The 20261-nt window shown below is 44.3% G+C and overlaps 1 protein-coding gene across 5 annotated transcripts in view; it reads left to right on the forward strand.

Moving 5' to 3' along the window:
- DENND1A (DENN domain containing 1A) overlaps positions 1-20261 on the forward strand; it is a 267383-nt gene that overhangs the window by 154847 nt on the left and 92275 nt on the right. For all 5 annotated transcript variants that reach the window (XM_081896346.1, XM_081896348.1, XM_081896347.1 and 2 more), the window contains exons 9-11: positions 617-727; positions 10518-10618; positions 19593-19638. In XM_081896346.1, the coding sequence (XP_081752472.1) occupies positions 617-727; positions 10518-10618; positions 19593-19638 (258 nt within the window). The remainder of the gene's footprint in view (positions 1-616; positions 728-10517; positions 10619-19592; positions 19639-20261) is intronic.

The raw sequence follows: 20261 nt of genomic DNA on the forward strand, positions 1-20261 counted from the left end.
GCATAAATGTGCTTTTATTAATACACTTGCTTGTGATTGCTCTTTACCTTTATAGCAGTGTGTAAAAAAAGAAAAAGAAAGACCTGCTTGCTGAGCTCTTGAGCACGTGATTCGTCTTGGCTTGGTGGCCATCCACCCAGCTGTTATTCCTGATCACTGTATTATGAAGCGGCTGCTGCTGCTTCTGTTGCTGCTTTGAAACCCAGCAGCCTGGTACAAATCAGCACAGTTTTGCACAGTCAGTGGAGTGACGCCTGTACCTGGCACCTCTGCTCCACACTTGGATTGGGAAGTCCTCAGCAAGAAGAGTCAGAGGACATTAGAATCAGTATCTTTGGCCAACCTTGAAGCCTTATTTGGAATTTCTAGGGAGAGCTGCTTGCAGGCAGTGGGCAAACCTGGTGGGCGTGTTAAGACATTCCCACCCTCCACGTCTTGGGGTTGTTTTGGATAAGTCTAAACAACCCCTCAATCTGGGCTGCAACTGTTCAGTAGCTGTTCTTGTGTCCCCTCATTCCACAGATGTTGCAACAGCTACTTCAGGAGGTAGTTAACTTACTGCTATCTCCTTTAAAAAACATATTCATAAAGTTCTTCCTTCCTTCTTCCTTCCTAGAGAAATCTGACGGAGTATTTTGTAGCTGTAGATGTGAACAACATGCTGCACCTCTACGCCAGTATGCTGTATGAACGACGCATCCTTATTTGCTGCAGTAAACTGAGCACTGTAAGTTGACACTGAGGCGCTTGCTTCCTTTTGGTCTACCGGGGAAGTCTCTCTTGGGGCATTCTGCAGGAACCCTTAGCAGTCTGGTAGGCTGGTCAACCTCCAGAACTTTCACAGACCATTTCACACCCCCTGACTGGACTTCTGGGGATGGGTTAGGTGATTTGAGTACCCCCCCCCAAAAAAACCCCTGTCTGAAAACCAATTGTTTGGTTTTGGACATACAGTAATACCTCGTGTTGCGTTTGCTTCATGATACGTCTTTTCATGTTGTGTCCCACGGCGACCCGGAACTACTGGAAAAGGTTACTTCCAGGTTTCACCGCTCGTGCATGCACAGATGCACAAAATGATGTCACGCGCATGCACAGAAGCGGTGAATCGCGACCCACACAGACGCGGGTTGTGTTCTGCTGGTGTTGTAAACGGGATTTGGGAACAGATCCTGTTCACAACCAGAGGTACCACTGTATATATTTATGTTAATGTGTGTGCAGCACACTAAAGTCGTAAAGGAATTACTTTCATGTGATTTCCAGAGCAGCTCTTTTGGTGTACTAACAGTAAAAAATCCTCTGCATCATATTGAGATCAGTTGAAGCAGAGTGGTCTTTTTCCTTGAATAGTTAATTCACAAAGCTTTTGTCTCCCGACTCTACCCATTGCCAGCTCTGGCTCCATCTACTACCAGCATCCCCACCTCCTGCCTGATAAATTACCCCTAGGGTAATTCCTGGAGTAGGAATGGGAACTAGAGAGAAGGTTATTTCTTGAGATGGGGGGTTGATTGGCCAGAGGCTTGTTGTGCCGTGGAGAGATTGTTGGGCCGGCCACACTTCTGGGTGTGTGGGATGAATGGGGATAACCTCTGATGCACACTTCCTGGGGTGAAAGGCGAGTTACGTGTGTGGTGCAGTTTTATTTATTTTAAAATAGTAATTATCTCTGCATCAGAACTTGGGCCAAGATGGTTGCCCTCTCTACCTTATGTGCCCCTGGCAAGTATGTTCCTTGCCTCAGGCTGAATGCCCCACGTGTGTTTGCTGCCAGCAGTGCCTGAAAATGTGCCTGGCTTTGTGTGTGCCTTAATGGCAACCTTAGCAGCATATAGGAGCTTGACAAAAACTCTGAGAGTGTAGCAGGTCATCACTGAGGCTTCTTAGCCTTTGAAGTACAAAGTTTTTCCTCTCAGTGCAGGTGTGTTATAATAACATTTCTGCAGTATTAGCAACAATGGGCTGTTTTGTGTCATCTGCCTCCATCTTTCTATCTCTGTATGTTTGTGTGTGTGTGTATGTGTATATGAAAAAATAATTGATAAACGATGGCTTTTAGGTGGCTCTTCTTGTGACCTTCTCTTGATGAACTCTGATGGTGGCTGATAAGAACTGCATTTTTCACAATTTTGTTTGATAAGAATGCAGGCTTAATGCTACTTAGGGTCCATCAAGCACCTGAGAGATGAAAGCTGTAGTGCACTCAAAGGACCATCCACTCCAGAAATGGCCCTACATCATTACTCAAAAACAACAACACAAAACACCCCAGTTTGATATGGTTCAAAAGTTTAGATCTGTGTTTTTCAAGGTTTTAACAGTCAATACGCTTGTGCATTTTTTTTATTAACCCCCCCCCTAAAGTTTTCCTTGCTGTTCACTGTGTAAATGGATATTGATTGTGGGTTTGTATTGTTGGTTTTAATTCCATGATAAATGCTGAATAGCATGGACTTCAATTGCAGAAGGGTGTTTTCTGAAGTTCTTGTTTCCTTGCTTGCCAGTGTTGCTGTTATTCTGGTATCTAAGTGACTCTCTACTCACAGATTCTGATCTTGATTGTATGATATTGCCCCCCAAAACATGTGTTGGCTAAAGGGGAAAGAAGCTACACTGAAGTTCCTAAAGAAAGGAAGGCCAAGCCCTGATGATAGAAATGATGAAGGGAACGAATAATTGTTAAGGCCCAACACCAAATAATACGCACTCTGTGCCCAAATTCTAACAAGTTCTGGTGACAAGCAAGCCAGTAGGAAGGTTTAACCTCTGTATTCTGATGTAAGCAGCCCAGTCAGATGGACGGGATAAAAAACAGCAGCAAACGTCAGCCATTATTGTGTGCTCTGCAGTTCCTCCACTTTGAGTTTTATACCTTTCATACATGTGGCTGAATAGAAAACACATTATTATGAAACAGGAATAGAGATATGATTTGTAATGGATATATTAATATAGGCTTATCCTTGCCTTTTTCTAAAGAAACTTGTTCACAGGCTGGGGGTCTTCCCCTTCTATTTTCCCTTTCAAGATATTTGCTAGACCCTCGTTGGTGGGGCAGCTTTTGAGAGCAGGGAATCTGCTTTTCCTGTATTTCCCCCAACTTCTATGCATCAGAAAAGATAAGGGTGATGGTTCTGTAAGACTGGCTTGGATATACTGTGACTTTCCTGCAAGTCAGCACTGTAAACATCAGCTGTGCTATTTTGTCCTCTGCAGCAGCTAGGATGCCGCAACCAGAAAGTGACTGAGCCCAGAGAACTCTCAGATATGCCAGGAGTCCTGGCAGTGACTTGCTGTCGTTTCTTCATTCTCACGATCACATACCTGCCCTACATTGGGGTGGAATTTTCCTGGAGATGAGAGAGGGAAAGGCTTAGCTAAGGTGAAGATACGGTCTTTGTGGTCCTTTGAAATTGTCTGGTTTATAAAGCCCTATCAGTCTGAGAAAGTGAAACAAGGTTTTGGGTTGTAGAGAACAGAGAGTGACTGAATCAACACTTAATAGCTGATCAATGAGCCAAACCACTAGAAGATGACTCCTATTAGGTTTTTTCCTTCATGTTGTCTGTGAGTTGCATTTTTCTCTTGAAAGAGGCGCATAGAACCCAGCAGTTGTGATTTGGCCTGAATGTTCACCAAATAGACTTTGACCTCAGTAGATCCCTCCTGTTACATTCTCTACAAATATAAGCCAGTGAATTTAGTAGAAGGCTATTGGAACTCAAGAGTGCTTCCAGATAAAAGCTTTCTTAATTATTTTTAAACCATATACTTCTATTCAGAGTCTCCCCGCCTTCCCCGCCCCCCAGCCAGAACTCACCAGAACTCAATTCCTGTCCTTCTCATGTGGGTGCCTTTGCCATTATAAGAGAACAAGGAAGGTGTTCATGGTGAGTTCTGGCACCTCTTTTTCTCTTTTATAAAAAATACCAGAGCTGTTTACAATTGCGCATAAAACCATACAGTGAAAACCATATTAAAAGGTTAAAATCAGAAAACTATTGTGGAAAGAACCCAAAGGTTTTCAGCAGACGTTTAAAAGTAGGAACAGAAGGCGTCTCCTGAGCATCTATTGGCAGAGCATTCCAGAGGGCTGGGCCAATGGGCACTGGGCTCAGTTTCTTCTTGTCAAATGAGCCTTGCTAGATCAGTGAATAACCAGCAGTGCTCCTGCATGTGATCTGAGTGATCAAACTGGGAAATACGGGTTCAGGCACCCCCACCCCCGACAGTCACTGGACTGTTGAACCATGGAGCTGATCTCATTTTCAACCTGCTGAAATCCTGCAGCTTTTACAGAATCTCTCATTACTGGAGTTATCTTCTTATTAACAGCATGTTTTCTGTGCAGCAGCCACTGATGAGAGATGAATATCGTTGATGAGTTATTTCTTTTCATTTTGGTTTTTGGTGTTGGTGGGTCACTGTCGTCCTAGCCACCTGAGTCCCATGTTCCCTGGGGAAGGGGAGCCCTGGCCACAACAAAGTGTACTCCTCTACTTGCCCCCCCTTCCCTCCTTTGAGGCACTTGCTGACTCTGGATAGCAGAGCAGTTATTTGCCAGGCTGCACCTTATCAATCAGCTTCCAAAATTTCCCTCGTGCTCCACTGTTGCTTCCTTAACACTGCGGGTGTGATGGTATTCACATTTAACTGAGGCCACACGGGTTATGAAACATGAAATGGGTTTACTAAGATGGAAAGAATATGGAGTACAACGCATGCAAATGTTACAAAGAAAGAAATGCAATTTCCCCAAATTACAGAAACCCAAAATATTCCCTTTGGGGTTAAAAACAACCCAAAACTGAATAAAAGCAATCCCTGGTTGAATAATAATCCATACTATCCAGAGTTATCACACTGAGATTCCATTGATCTAAAAAAAAAAAAAATCCAGGATGGCAATTGCTGACAGAGATTCCCCGTCAGTCACCTGCCTTGGATTACAGGTCTCAGGAAGTCTGGTGCTTTTAAATCTGCTTCCCTCAGATGAGGAATGGGCAGTTCTGTGCATCAGTAATGCTGGGTGCTTTTGTCTTGATGCCTAGAGCCTTGGGGCACCTGCCCCAAGGACTCTTGGGGACCCTTGGGACTCCCTGCAATCTCCCTACAGAGATATGCATCCCATACTATATGCAGGTAAAATTGTTCATTCCCGTGTTTTTTCACAGCAACCGTTCTTACCACGCAAGAATGTAAGGCATCTGCTCATGAGTAGCCGGTCAGGGGATCCACTCTTCATGTGTGTGTGGAATTGGAGAGTTGCAGCCACAGCTTCTCCAATAAATGGCTTCATTACAGCTGCTGTCATTACAGATTTCATGTTGCCGGGTAACTGGAGGCAATTAAATCATTGTCCATTGAGCAAGAACTCTAGAAAAGCAAGCTTCTCTAAATGTCACTTTCACTTTTGCGAAGAGGCCCACTGTTTGGAAACAGGGCTGCATTCTCAGAGAGTCCCAGCCCAGGATTGTTAACACACTTGCTTTAGTACTTACCACTTAGATTCTTTTGACATGTTGGGTTAGTAAAATTAACAGAGCATCCGCAACAACGTTTTGCTTGTGTGGTTTATGCAAGGCGGTGGCTGCCTCTTGCTAGAAGGAAGTCCAGTTCATTCATTGAGCTAAGAGATATTGTGTCTTACTCCTTCCTATCGTAAATATATAATGATGGCTTGGCAGCTCTGAAAAGGTGCCGTGTAGTAAAGAATAAGATGTAAAAACATGATAGACATGCTTCTGCCGCTGCTGAGGTTCTCAATATATGGCGTTATTGTGAGAGGGAAGGGAAACTCCTCCTCCGTGTATTTCAGTAAGTACCAGCAAATTTCCTAGTAATTTGCTTGCTTTAAATATCATAAGACACGTTGAGATCCGTTCAGTTAGGTGCAGATCTTGCAAGTTCACCACAAAGCAGAATTTTTTATTACTGTGTTAAAACTCAGGGTTAAAAGAGAAGGCCTTATTCAGGGTGTTTCAAGGCATCCTGTCAGGAAATGTCCCCAACTAAATCTGGTTATTCCTTTATTAGCTAGGACAGGGATAGCCAACATGGTGCCCTCCAGATGTTACTGGAGAGCAGTTTCCTATATCTGGTGGGCACCATGTTGGCTACCCTCTGAGCTAGGAAGGTTGCTCATCTAAGCCAACAGGAAAACAATGGGTAGGTCTAAGGATTCCCCCTCTCTCTATATCTGTGGGACCCTCTCCCTCATTTCTTCTAGAAATCTGTAACTTGAACCTGATGCAGAGCAGCAGATACAGTAGTACCTCAGGTTAAGTATTTAATTCGTTCCGGAGGTCTGTTCTTAACCTGAAACTGTTCTTAACCTGAAGCACCACTTTAGCTAATGGGGCCTCCCACTGCCACCGTGCTGCCGGAGCATAATTTCTGTTCTTATCCTGAAGCAAAGTTCTTAACCTGAAGCACTATTTCTGGGTTAGCGGAGTGTGTAACCTGAAGCGTATGTAACCTGAAGCGTATGTAACCTGAGGTACCACTGTACTCAAAAACACTCAAGTTAAGGGATTAGTCTGTTACACATCCTTATTCCTAAGTATCCTCATTGCCATCACCTGTCATGGCCTTCAACGCTATATGTTGGTGGCCATTGACACTCAGTGGCTACAAGTGCCTTTTACCAACTACCATTGGTACTACAGCTATGACTGTTCCTGATCCGAGAAAGCTTGGCCACAGAACTTGATGTGCTGGTTACTTCAAGGCTGGACTGCTGCAGTGCGCTCTATGTGGGACTTCCCTGACACTTTATCCGGGGGCTTCAGTTAGGGCAGAATGCTGCAGCTCGATTGCTGGCAGGAGCGAGGCCTTGTCAGCATTTAACACCTGTGCCTAGAGATCTGCACTGGCTGCCCATTTGCTACCGGGCCAGGTTCAAGGTGCTACGATTAATATAGAAAGCCCTTAACAAGCAGTTTACCTGTGAGATTGCCCTACCCAATATAGGCCCCACTCGACTGCTTCAGTCTATGGAACCGGCACTGTTCCACATTTATAAGACATCAGTTAACCTTCCCGCCAGAGCAGTACCTATTTATCTACTTTCACTTTGACATGCTTTAGGTTGGCAGGAGCAGGGACTGAGGAACGGGAGCTCACCCCGTCACGGGGATTCAAACCGCTGACCTGATGATCAGCAAGCCCTAGGCTCTGTGGTTTAGACCACAGCGCCAGCCACATCCCCAGTTTTTGCGTAGTCAAGCTCAAATTCTGTGAGAGTAGCTTGGCTGCTCCTGTGTTTTGCTTCTTCAGCATGTAGTAGAGGTTTTGTGGAAGTGTTGTTTTTGTTGCTGTTGTTACCATTTTTATACTGCTTTATATTTTAAAGAAAAATCTCAAAGTGGTTTACAACAAATTAAAACATCAAATAAAACAATCGATGGTAAATCAGCTTCAAGCTCCAAGGAAAATTCAAGCATCACTCCCTTGACTAATGTGTGTCCTTTTCCTTATCTGAAATGGGGATTTATGACACCTGCTAGTTTTGAGTTAAATTCCAGTATAGCTTTTCACTGAGTTTACCAAGCCCGCTGAATGAGTTGGTGAATAAATCAACAATAAGCTTTTATTATTCAAATAGATTAATTTTCTTCTATACTAGGAAAGCCAGTATTTATAGTCACAAAGGAGTGTAGGGGGAAGTGGTGAATTAAGGAGTGTATTCAGTGCATGGCGGCCATTAACTGCTTGATCCCCCTTTCTCATTCCCCCCCCCCCCCCCGCTTCTCCTAGCAGGAGATTTGCATTGCCAGAGTCTCTTGTGCTCAGGTGAAAACCACACCCCTTGTTGTGAACAGGTTTTTCCCCCCTGTGTACAATGGCATAAAATAACCCTTGATAGATGCCATTTGCAAATGATGAAAGGCAAGAGTTGGATCTGTATGGGGGGGGATTTAATATTAGCTGTTATTGTAAGCTCTCTTTCTTTTGGTGGTGGGCCAGGAAAGAAACAGCAGAACAGAGGAATGACTTAGTGATTTCGTCAGGTGAAATTGGGTTGTGCAGCACTATTTCTACATGAATCTGCTCTGTATTGTATTTTAGCCACAGCAAAGCACAAAGTTCTGACTTTCCCATTGAGAAGTTTGTATCTCAGTCACAAGAACCTGCCTAGGGATTACGCTTGGCATGTGCAGCCTTCCCCTGGGCGTGATTGTGGGGGAAGAAAAGGAGGATTAAAAATCCATCTGTTTTTCAAGTAGCAAATGGTGAAATCTATTTTTGTTCTCTTTTTGTGTGTGGCTGCTTTCCTGCATTAAGGTCTTGTCTCCTCCCTAATGCACCCCAGAATCTCTGGCTACCCCCTTATATCCAGCTATGATCTAGCAGTAGAGAACCACCTGCAGCCAGGATCCAGACTCCTAGCTACTAGCAGAACTGGAATAAGGAACAAAATGATCTGAAGCAATGGGTTGAAGTGGATAGGCAGGTCTTTTTTCCAGCTAGAACTCTCTGGAACTCAGTTCTGGCGCCTCCCAGGTGGGTGCCATTGCCATTCTAAGAGAACAAGGGAGGGGTTCATGGTGAGTTCCAGCACCTCTTTTTCTAGAAAAATAACACTCTGCATATGTCACCTTTTTGGTACTTCTCCCTGGGTATCTTCCATGGGATAACATAACCCAGTAAACTGCCATCTTGTTTGCTGAAAATGCCTTGGTGGATATAGTAACCTAAATGAAGTTTCTGAACACAGGCATCACCATAACCCCTTCAAAAGTTGACTTGCCATTAATTGTATTCTGCAGTTAAAAAAACAGCAACCACTTTTAAGTGGTTCTAAAGTCCCCAAACTCCCCATTTTTCCAAAACAAACTAAAGAAAAGCCCCACAACACAAAGCAGGCTCACACTGACCACACCTAAATCACGGAAGGAAAAAGCAGGAGCAGTGTCCTCAGCCTTATCCCTGCTAATCCCCTTGGCCCATCACCCAGAGTTCCACTATGCAGCACAGAGCTTCCAGGCAAGTCAAAGGCCTGCACCACCTCATAGACTTCTGCAAAAATTAAAACCTCATACCGATACAAGAAATACAAAACAAATGAGTGGACAGCCAGAAACCCTGGCAGACCTGTCACCAGCTGTGTGTCTTCTTAAGCAACCCAAAAACAACGAACAGGGTGGTGATACAGTGACTACTGCAATCGAAACAAGATGATATCACCACAGCAACTATCTGTAAACAAACAATAAAGGTCCTGGAGTTGTTCAGCAACCACTCGTTCAACCACCTTGCCCAAGAATGGAAGATTTGAGACTAGGCAATAGTTGACCATATTGGCCAGGTCTAAAGATGGTTTTTTTAGAAGCAGTTTAATAACTGCCTTTCAGTGGGTCTGGGAAGGCTCCCTCACAGAGGGAAGCATTCACCACCCTGCAGAGCCCATCGCCCAGCCCTTTTATTAGCCAGGATGGGCAAGGATCAAGGAGACAGGTTTCACTTGTCGAAGCAGCCTGTCCACATCCTCGGAGGTAACAGACTGGAATTGATTCCATGCAACTTGACCAGACAGGGCTCTAGCACTGTCCTGCCCCAGCCCTGCTCCCACAGTGGAGTCTACCTCCTTCCGAATCTGAGCGACTTTATCTGCAAAAAACTTTGCAAAATCATTGCATGAGATCTTGGGGTCCTTACTGGGCCCCAGTGGTGAAGGTGGTTCTGTTAGATTGCAAACCACCTGAAAGAGTCTCATGTATGGTAAATCCCCCTACTAGAAAAACTAATGAACTGAAACTGTCATGATAACAAACAAAACAGGACCCTGGTGTGGCTTCATTTTACTACATACACAGGCTAGAAAGACAACGACTGATCCACTCCAATTACATATGAATCAATATGGCTGACTTAACCTAGCGACACCCCCTCCCCCCCCCATCAAAACACCCTGCAGCCAATCAACTGCAACCAACTACACTTTGGACCCTCTGATCTCTCTCTCCACCAGCAAAAATAAGATACCTATCTACCAAGCACCACTCATATACTCTGCGAAGAATGAAAGTTTACTGTCTCCCCAACCTCCCTCCCTCCTTCCTTCCTTCCTTCCTTCCTTCCTTCCTTCCTTCCTTCCTTCCTTCCTTTCTCTCTCTCTCTTTCTCTCTTTCTCTTTCTCTATTTTCCCCTACCCTAAAACCCCCACATTGTCTACAACAAAAATGTCTCAAATTGGCTGTAATTGACCTGTATGAAAAGTCCTACAATTTGAAACAGAGACACTGAAGGTATGGGAAATCTGTTAATAAAAACATGTTTTTGATTATGATGATGATGATGTCAATGTCCATAAACTCCTTCTGACAAAGGTCAGCCCCTACAGTCAGGTCTTAAACACTTGACATGCCTTTTCACCTTCATTGCATTCTGGACAGTGGGTGGTGATGGAGCTGGCAAGAGGATGTGTTGTCTCTACCTTGGAGATTGTTGGGAATAGTGTTGCCTCTTGTGCATGCATGTGCTGATGTTGCTCTCTTTTTTTTGCCTTTCAGTTAACCGCCTGCATCCATGGCTCTGCAGCTTTGCTTTACCCAATGTTTTGGCAACATGTTTACATTCCTGTCCTTCCTCCACACCTCTTGGACTACTGCGGGTAAGTCTGCACATGTCTTTTTATTTAAAACTGAACTTCCGTCTTATGAGCCTGAACTTCTAAAGATTTCAGTGGTTTGGGTTTTTTTGTTTGGTTTTTTAACAATGCAGCTGTTCAAATCTGTGTCAAAAACATGTGTGTGTGAATATTAAGTGGCTGATCCAGAGATACAGATTTTTCATGGCCTAATTTAATAGTACATGACTTGTAACTTGCTGTAACATATGTTCCTATGGAATATTTTCATAAAGGAATTTAATCATATAGAATACTCTCGCTGTCTGCATTTGAGTTGAGAGGAGATCAGCAATATGGTTTTTTTCCTTTATTTTGAGTTCCTCTCCTCAAATTCAGAAGTTGCTTTGCTTTGCTAATTCCCACCTGTTCCTATTGTGACTTTCAGATAGTCTTGCACTAAATAAAAATTGGATGTTTGCAGAGTGTGTGGTGAAACCTGCTCCTTTTCATTCCTTGTTTCACCATAGCGTATAGCACCCTCTTTCACACAGTGGCAGTTTGCTCAAATTCTTGGTGTCCATTATCTCAGCCTCCACTCCTCAGGTGCCTCTTGTTCCCTTGCTAACTATAGCCAAGTGACTCCGACTGTGCCTTTGCACATCTCTCAAGTTGCAGTCCTTGGGTGAAGACAGACGTGCCAGTTTAAGAACAGGAGATGCAGCTTTTTAACACCTTTGATGCCCTCAAGTCACGGACACATTTTTCCCTCCTGTGTTGAGCTCTCAAGGGGTGATGGGGTGACTGTTCTTGCATGTTTTCTGTGTGTTATCAGGCTGAATTCAGGAAAACCCCAACACCTCAAGAGAAACCCCTTCACCCATATGAATCTACATGGGTCCTAAAATTGGCATCTGAGGCCTTTCTCTGTGTCTCCCTTCCAATAGATGTCTGGAGGGTGGCGACAAGGGAGCAGGCCCTCTCTGTGGCAGCCTCTTGTTTATGGAGGGAGGGAAGCTCACCTGCCTTCAGCACTGTCCGCTTTTCGGAGTCAGGGAAAGGCGTATTTATTTCCCCAGGCATTTCAACAACAATAGTGCTATGGCTTTTAGTGACCTAGTTGGTGTTCATTATTGCAGTAGGTGAGAGGAGGACACCTTTGTTTTTAAGTGATGATTATGGAGTGCACTCTGCTTTGTTTTTGTTGTGTAAGATTCATTTTCAAAACACAAAACCCAGAACAGCGACTCCCTCTCCCCACATATACCACAAAGAACTACCCCCGTACCCACACATCCTTCTTCCCGGAACAGATGGTCAATTTGTCAAGTCCCGCCATAACCTCGTTTATGAGTTTGGTGGATACCAGCCATTGGAATGTTTGTTTGAGAACCTTATAAAGGGATACCAAATTTATATAAAATGTAAGTCACTTGAATCTTCCTTGGCTGTGGGAAGTGGCTGATAAATTTAATAGATTTAAAACTAGCTGAACTTTGCCGCTACGATCATTAGTATTGTGGTGTGTTTGGGGACAGCCACACCAGCTGCTCAGGAAAAGTTGCTGTTTGCTGCTTTGGGCCTCTGAGAGAAAATGACTTGCAGCAGAATATAATTACTTTAGGGGACCCAGCTATTTCTCCCCCTTGATTACAGTATCCTGTTGGCAAAAATATTGGTTAGTTACATACATTTACTCAGCAGAGAATAAATAATGGTTTCTCGCTCCCCTCCCCTCGCCTGCATTAGGCAACATATAAAGCTCCTTGCTTTGGCAGCAACTTAAAATTTACCAATAAACACCTGCCACGTTTTTTAAGAATAGCTTTTGAAGTTCAGCTCCCCCCACTCTATTGGCAACATCCCTACAATTTGCCAGCTAGCCTCATGCTGCTCCCATTTCTCTCGATCCTGTTAGCTTTGTGCTGCACCTTGTTAAATTCCCTCTAAGGAGCGGAGTGGCGGGGGCAGGAGTAGTGGGCTTTGCAAAGAGGAGGCCTACAGGTTCTGAAGAGCACCTGATTGACCTGGAGGCTGGCGTCCCGCTGAGCCCGGGCACAGACCCACGGGGGTCTTGGAGCGAAGGAGGAAGATGCCTTGTTTCCTTGCTAGATAGGTTTGGTAAAGAACATTTGTTAGCTCATATATAAATTAATGAGAAGAATGCCAACATGGAGCCAGCTAATGGTCCCAGGAAAGTGCACATGAGTGCCTTCTGCACAGGGGCTGGTTCAGATACTTACTGGTAGTGCCAGTCCACGTATAATGGAGAAATTGCATGGCTGCTCCACAGGCAGACAACATCAGATGTGCGCCATGTGGGCAGTTTGGGTTTTATTGGGGAGTTTTTTGCCTTGAGCTTTGGAAATGCATAAACATTTTAAATAAAGTATCTGCATTGCCCTATTCTGTCCCCCTAGGCCAAGGTGGGGCAGGGGGAGCGATTCCCCCGATCTGGCACCTGTGAAGAATGCCTACATCTCCTCTTGATTTTGTAGGCATGTTTCCTTGCTTCTCCAAAATGCAGAAGCCGTCACCAACAGCTGGAATCTCTGAAATATTATTGTGATATTTGGGGTGAATGCTCCTAAAGAGTTTCCCCTTGGGGCAATATTTAGTGTGGAATAACAGTACCAAGTTGCCATTTTAAGATAATTTTATACCACCCTTCAGTTGTGGCAACTTCCACAGCAGATGAGCCACTTTGGAAACGGCATGCAGTGCTGTCTGTGCCATTGGCAGCCAGTGCACTCAGAGTGAGGCCTCGTCGCATGGTGCTCACATCTTGTTTTGGAGACCAGTTCAAAATAAAAAGTAACCACAAGGGGGAATAATGGGGTGGTTTTGTATATCATCGGATTGTTGTTGCTTTTGGAGAAAAGGGGCAGGTTGGGAACCCAGCGATGATTCAAGCAGAAATTTCACACTGACGAGATATAGAATGCTAAACAAGTTTTAACTTTATTGCTTTAAATAAGCTGTGGCCCCTATCATTAGCCACAAATGCTATGAAATTGGTATCTGGCTGATAATTTTATTATCTGGTTCATGCATTTTCTTAAGCAATCTCTCTCTCTCTCTCTCTCTCTCTCTCTCTCTCTCTCTCTCTCTCTCTCTCTCTGTGTGTGTGTGTGTGTGTGTGATTGTGTGTGTGTGTGTGTGTGTGTGTGTGTGTGTGTATGTATATAAAGCTCTATGCCTTCTGAGTAAGGCACCAGCAGGGATAACTAGCCTTCTAAGTGAAGTGTGAGCAGCCTGAAACATGTAAATTTCAAGGAGGTTTGTTCCTCTGTGGATTATTTAAATGTTAAGTACATCCCCATGTCAAAGAGACATGGAATGGAATCTAGAAACTATTATCTCCTGGAGGAATGAATCTTCCATTTCACTCTCTGGTGCAGGAAGGGCCAGTTCCCAGTCATTTGCACGACCAGCGGGTGTTCTTTCTCTGCATAATGGGCTGCCCGCCTGTAATTAACACATGGGGGGAGGCTGTCACTGCCAGCTTTGTCTTGCTGCTTGCTGCTAGGAGTTCTCAGGATGCTAGTGTGTTGCACACAGGAGCAGCAATGCTGGGTCAGGAGACTAGGTCCACTTTGGCTCCCCACCAAAGCCAAAAGCGCAGGCCCAGCATTTTCAGAATGCAGGTGCATGCAAATGGGGAACAAGCGCTGCACCCGACCTGCTGTGGTGGCTCTTCTGTCCCAGGAAGGCTTCTGGGAACGGGAACGGCTGAAGTTGTGGCACTGGAATGAACGAGCCAAGTAAGCAAACTGGAAGCATAGCTAGAAAAACCCTATAATTACCAGGAAGAATCTAATTGCACTTTTGCAGACACAACAACTGATTACCGTAGGCTGATGTGAACTTTAATTAGAGGGATAATAGCACGCTATACTTGTCTGAATAAATCAATTTGTGTGCCATAAATACATTTCCCCCAAAATAACTTCCATCTATTTTTGAAAACGGTGTGAACGCTGGAAAGGTGCTTTTGGGCACGAAATCACGACCTGCGAGCCTCCCTCTCCCGCCTCCCCCCGCCTGGGCTTTCAGAGGGAGGGAGGGGAGGTTTGGATCCCACAAATTGGATCTTTATTATTTCTTCCTTTGTCTTTGTGTTGGGTTTAGATTGCTAACCTTTAGTTGGTGTTTGGTTGTTTTCTTTGCAGCTGTGACATGAGAGAGAAAAGAGCAAAAACAGAAGCAGATGGTAGAGGAGAAATTTAAGTGATTGAGAGTTTTCCAGCTAGATTTGTGTTGCTTTCACCTGATATATATATATATATATATATAATCTACGAAAGCAAATATATATATATATATATATATATATATATATGCATGCTTGTAAAAGTTTGCACAGGCATCACTGCCCAGTCTCTTATGACCCAAATATAGTACAGGAGAGCTTGGGGGGGCAGTTTCCATTATTTTACCTAGAGCATCTGTGTGTCTTTCGTGGATCATACATGCCAGCAGTTATGTGTCAATTTCCAGAACTGTTCAGGAGATGACGAAGTGCGTAGTGGAAACCGCACCTGGCAGGTTTTGGTGACACTCTTCCTTTTTAATGACTGGAGCTGGTCTTTTCTTTCCCTGAGTGGCTGCAGATTCCCCTTCGCGTCAGTTTTTAAAAATACTTTTTGTCCCAAACAGCAATATTTTCCTTGGTAGCATTTGGGCTTAAAATCTCCCTTAATTTCACCTGCCAGTTTTCCAATTAGTAGCTGCCCACCTCTAGGGCGAGTAGTTAACGCAGCCTCTAGTTAGCCAGAGGAAATGAATTAAACTAATTGTAAAAATGCAGCTGCAATGAATGGGGCAATATGTTGCCATTAAGTCCACAATATCCATATTCATGCTTACTGACTCCTTGGGTTCTTCAGCATTTAATCAGCATTCTCCCGTTACAGCATTCTCGTTGGGAGGTGGCAGGATGCAGGGCATTTCTTCAAAAACAAGCTGTGTTTTTGCTTATATAACTATGTATATTGCAGAAATAGTGTTTTGCCCCACTCGGCCGGAGTGGTTTTGGCTGCTGACAATCAGCCTTGTTTTTAATTTGTGCTCATCACCTCTGAGGGGCTCTGGAGCTGGTGAGTGGTAGGAGGCGTGGATGCCCAGTGCCAGCATTGTGTGACTCTTGGCTGAGGTTCTAACGCCACACCAAGCTTCAAGTTTGGATGCTGCAACAACCACATCGTGTGGGTTTCCTCTCCCCCATCTCTTTGCCCCATAAAATAAGTGCCATTAGATCATAGATGGCTATGCTGTGGCCTCTGTAAGTTGGAGGGGCTACAGTTCTATTCACCCACAGCTGGTATGGGTAGGGACAGTGGGAGTTTCAGTCTATCAACATCTTCAAGAAGATGTTAGCCACTCTTGCACTGGACTCTTGGGCCATATAGTAAGCAACATAATAAGAGATTTGCCTTCTCAGACTCAAGCCCCAGTATCCTGTTTCTGAGCCTTATGGAAGTGCCCAAGTAGGGCTTGCAGACTGTTGCCTGATCCTGTTGTTGCTTCCCAACAGAAATTGCAAAAGGCCTTCATAGACTCAGTGCACCCTATTTATTTATTTAATTTCTATACCGCTTTATATTTTTAAGAAAAATCTCAAAGCTGTTTACAGCATATTAAATCAATAAAACATAAATAAAACAATCTGAAGAAAGTCAAATATAGCGTATACAGTCAAAGCAACGTAATTAAAATATTATCTTAAAGATTTCAAAATAAAACATTACAAAGGAGGTAAACTACAGAATACATACCTAATATAAAATTAACAAAAAAAAAAATCTTAAAACATTTCAAAAGAAAACATTGCTAAGTGAAGTCAAATATAAAATGCACATTTAAAACAGCATAATTAACAAGAGAATAAAATATTATCATAAGCATAACACGGCTGTTTGGCAGGCACAAAAAGAGCGCAAAAGAATCCAATAATTGGGATTTGTTGTCAGGCACAGTGATGCCCCTCTGGTCTCCCAGGAGCCTCTTTCGTAGGGCTGGTGAGTCTGGCCAGGTGGAAAGGGCCTTGCAGGGAGCGGCCTTCACACTCACAGCCGGGCGATGTTCCTCCAGCCTCATGAGGAGCCTCTTCAGTAGGGCTGGTGAGTGTGGGCCTCGCCTACACATCCAAATCTCTGGGACTTGTTGCAGGTGGTCATAGCAACATCATCCCTCATGTTGGCCCCCGCCATCCATTTATCAAAAAACAGATGAATTGAAGAGATTGCACCCCTGTCTTTTGGGGCTGCTGGGTTCCCATCGAGTTAACCTCCTCCTTTAAAGCCACATAGACCTGCTGCCGCCAAAACTTCCTTTGCCAATGAAAATGTTCATAGGTTAAGTATGTGTTGCATGAGAAGCACTTCCTCTTGTCCGGTCAAGAGGGCTGGAGAGGAAAGAGTGCAGCACTACTTATGCATTGTTGGCCGTTGTCTTTTTCTTCTTTTTGTAGACTGTGGCCTTAGCCTTGGTCACTCTCATATGCAGAGCATTCTGAAGGATGTCTGCTTATTCCCAAAACTTAACCAAGGTGCAGGGGTTGGTTTGCTCACATACTACTTCATTTCTCATTATTTGATTACTTACCTCTTTGGGTTTCTGAATAGCCTCCACCAGAAACCATTGTGCATGACGTGATAAAAGAGCCCACTTTGTGCTGCTTTTGACCTTTGGTGGCCGATTGATGCCCACACATCATCTGCAGTCATCAGTGTGTGGACAGGACATGAGTGTGACAGGCAGACCAGACTTTGGGAGCCTCATTCTATGCAGGTGGAGATGAGCTTCTCTTTGCACTTACCTTTTCCACTTGTCTTTCTCAGCCCCTTTGTGCTTTGCAATATCTTAGATGTTCTTGATTTTGACACTTGTATTAAATATTTTGTGCTCCCTCTTGCATTCCTTGATTAATTGAGGACGACTGACAGATCAATACAAAGCAGTTAATTAAGTTTTACAGATCCGACTCTCCCCCCCCCCCTGACAGGCTGTTCTCCTGGACGCCATAGCGGAGGCCCCGCTTTTTATGGAATTGTGAACTCTTCCTGCTCTTTTTCATTATCCTTTCCGAGGTTCACGAGATGAGACATTTGCAGCCTTAAGACTTCCTGCCGAGGTTTAGATTTTGTATTCTTGACATTGAAGCTGTCCTGTTACTGAATCTACTTAATTAGGAACACATTTCGGCTCCATGTCTACTTCAGGAACAGAGCTGGCAGCCTAGCCAGCCACTGGCCCAGGGAAGACAGGAGTTTTATGTGGCTACACAAATGGTGTACTGCTTTGAGTTTAGGTTGACCTGGTGTAGCTTTAGCCCTGGAACACAGTACATTTCAAAGGCACTATCTAGTTATGATTCTTAAACATTAGGCAATGTCAAGCAAAAACATCCTAGGGTGTGAGATTCCGCCCAGTTCCAGGTGGTGGGTGGGCTGCCTGTTCATCTTCCTTAACCTGAACACTTAATGACCCAACATGCACTTTGGGGCATTGTGGGTGAATTTGGGGATTAAAAACTCAGAGACAACAGCTTCCTTCCTACAGGGCTTTAAAAAACTCTGCTAACAACTTAAAAAAAATGGGCTGAGAGATGACTAGGCTAAGATTCTATTGCATAATGCCAAGCAAGTCCACTAACCTGTTGGTTGCCAACCCTCCCTAAATGGCCTCTTTCTGAAGGAGCAACCCTACCTTCGCTCTGCTGGGATGCTCTCGTTCTTGCATTTGTGTAGCTCTTTAGCTGGACTGTTTAGGTGGGCTGTTCCCTTTTACTGCAACACAAACATTGTATGCAATGGCCCTGAATGGGAAGCTGAGACGGGGACTTTCCATTTCCACAAGACTTGCACCAGGGATGCTCCTGCCTGGGCTCTGCTCTCAAGGTCTTCATGGCGTCCTTTGGAGCACTAGTCGCATCTCCTGGCACAGGGGAGAGAAATGTAAAATTGTGCTACTTGTGTAAGGACTTGAGGAATGTAAAAAAAGTGGAGGGTCAGGGAACGGGATAAAAGTCTGCACTTGGATTTTATCTGAATCCCATTTATCTTGTAGCACCATGTCTTGTTACTTAAGTGTTTAGTGTTATGTTATCTGTGTTTTAGTTGAATGTTTAATATGTCAGCCCATGGCTTCCTCTGTATTTCGAGGGAGGAATTAGCTGGGGAAAGTCTGCCAAAGCCATCAAAGCAGACAATTCTGCTGTTAAGGGGTCAGACCTTGGCATAAGGCAGCTTTGTGTGTTTATATGATGATGCTAGGCCTGGAATAGTACTTGGAGTTTTCACGTGTGAGCATCTGATTTCTAAGAGAGCTTTGGTTGATATTCTTGCTGATGTCACTTCCTATAACTTATTTACATCTGTTCTTTAGTTCCTGGGGCCTCTAAGGGCTGTGGGGCCATATTCCTTTTTTATGCAATTGCTGGTGCCTCTCCTAAGCTCTGGGCTTCAGGTGACACAGGAATTAGTATGATGCTGAGCTTTTCTGCACAGAGCTGCTTCCATTATCTAGGGTGCTTCCAGATAGAGGCGATATATTGCAAAGAGGTAATTCACATCTGATGTTTCCATATGTGCAGCTGGCACCTAAGAGTTTACACATGCCAGGCAAAAGAGGGTTGTGCTCAGGTGAGGAACGTAAGGGTGTAGTGACAGAGGCCGCCAACTGAAATGTCAGCATACACATGACATACCGAACCTCCCCCACCCCTAATGCATTGATGTTCTTCCACACCAGCAGTGCCTGGATGTATTTCGGGGTTATTTTTACTTACTGAATTTTCTACAATTGAAATGTGAGTGGGGGGGGGGAGAAGACGGGAGAGAGGGGTGGGGAGAGAGAGTACAGTCTTGTATTTTGATAATGACATCATGTGGACAGTGTGACAAACTTGTGTGCATGAACATCACCATTTCCAGTTAGATTCCATGTGACAATAATCCCAATTGGCTTCCTAACTTTTCTCTCTCAGACTAAACCAGTTGTTTCTATTTTGTTTCAGAGCTCCAATGCCCTACCTCATAGGAATACACCTAAGCCTGGTGGAAGTAAGTTCATCTGTTCATCCTTGATTTCCTGTAATGGGTTCTTATGACTTCTATCTTGACTTGCATGGTTTTATTTTCTTCATTGTTTTATTTAAAGCACTTTTATCCTGCTCGTTAGTCAGGGGTGGGGAAACTCCATCCCATGGCACTAATTAGGCCTGTCTGACCATAATTGTCAAGCTACAGTCACTTTCCCCATCAGGTGGGGGCGCAGGTGAAGTTGCAGCTGGGCCATAAAGAGTTTGGCAGGACTGCCAATCAGTTGCTAGATGTTATCAGCAAAGCCATTTGCAAGGCACCTTGAAACCCCAACTACAGTGGTACCTAAGAACAGCCCTGTTTACTAACTATTCAGTTTAAGTACTCCGCAAAACAGACGTAGTGTCCTGGTTTGCGAACTTTACCTTGATCTAAGAACAGAAGCCGAACGATGGAACGGGCACTGGCGGTGGAGGCCTCATTAGGGAAAGCGCGCCTCAGTTTAAGAACGGTTTTAGTCTAAGAACAGACTTCCGGTAAACCGAGGTACCACTGTATTAGCTGATTTCCAGGGTTTGAGACAAAATGCAGCACAGGGCTTTCTGCAAGCTTCGAGGATCAGCTGACTGTTGGGGCTTGAAAAG

The sequence above is a fragment of the Podarcis melisellensis genome (genome assembly GCF_964234715.1).
Source record: "Podarcis melisellensis genome assembly, chromosome: Z".
Classification (NCBI taxonomy): domain Eukaryota; kingdom Metazoa; phylum Chordata; class Lepidosauria; order Squamata; family Lacertidae; genus Podarcis; species Podarcis melisellensis.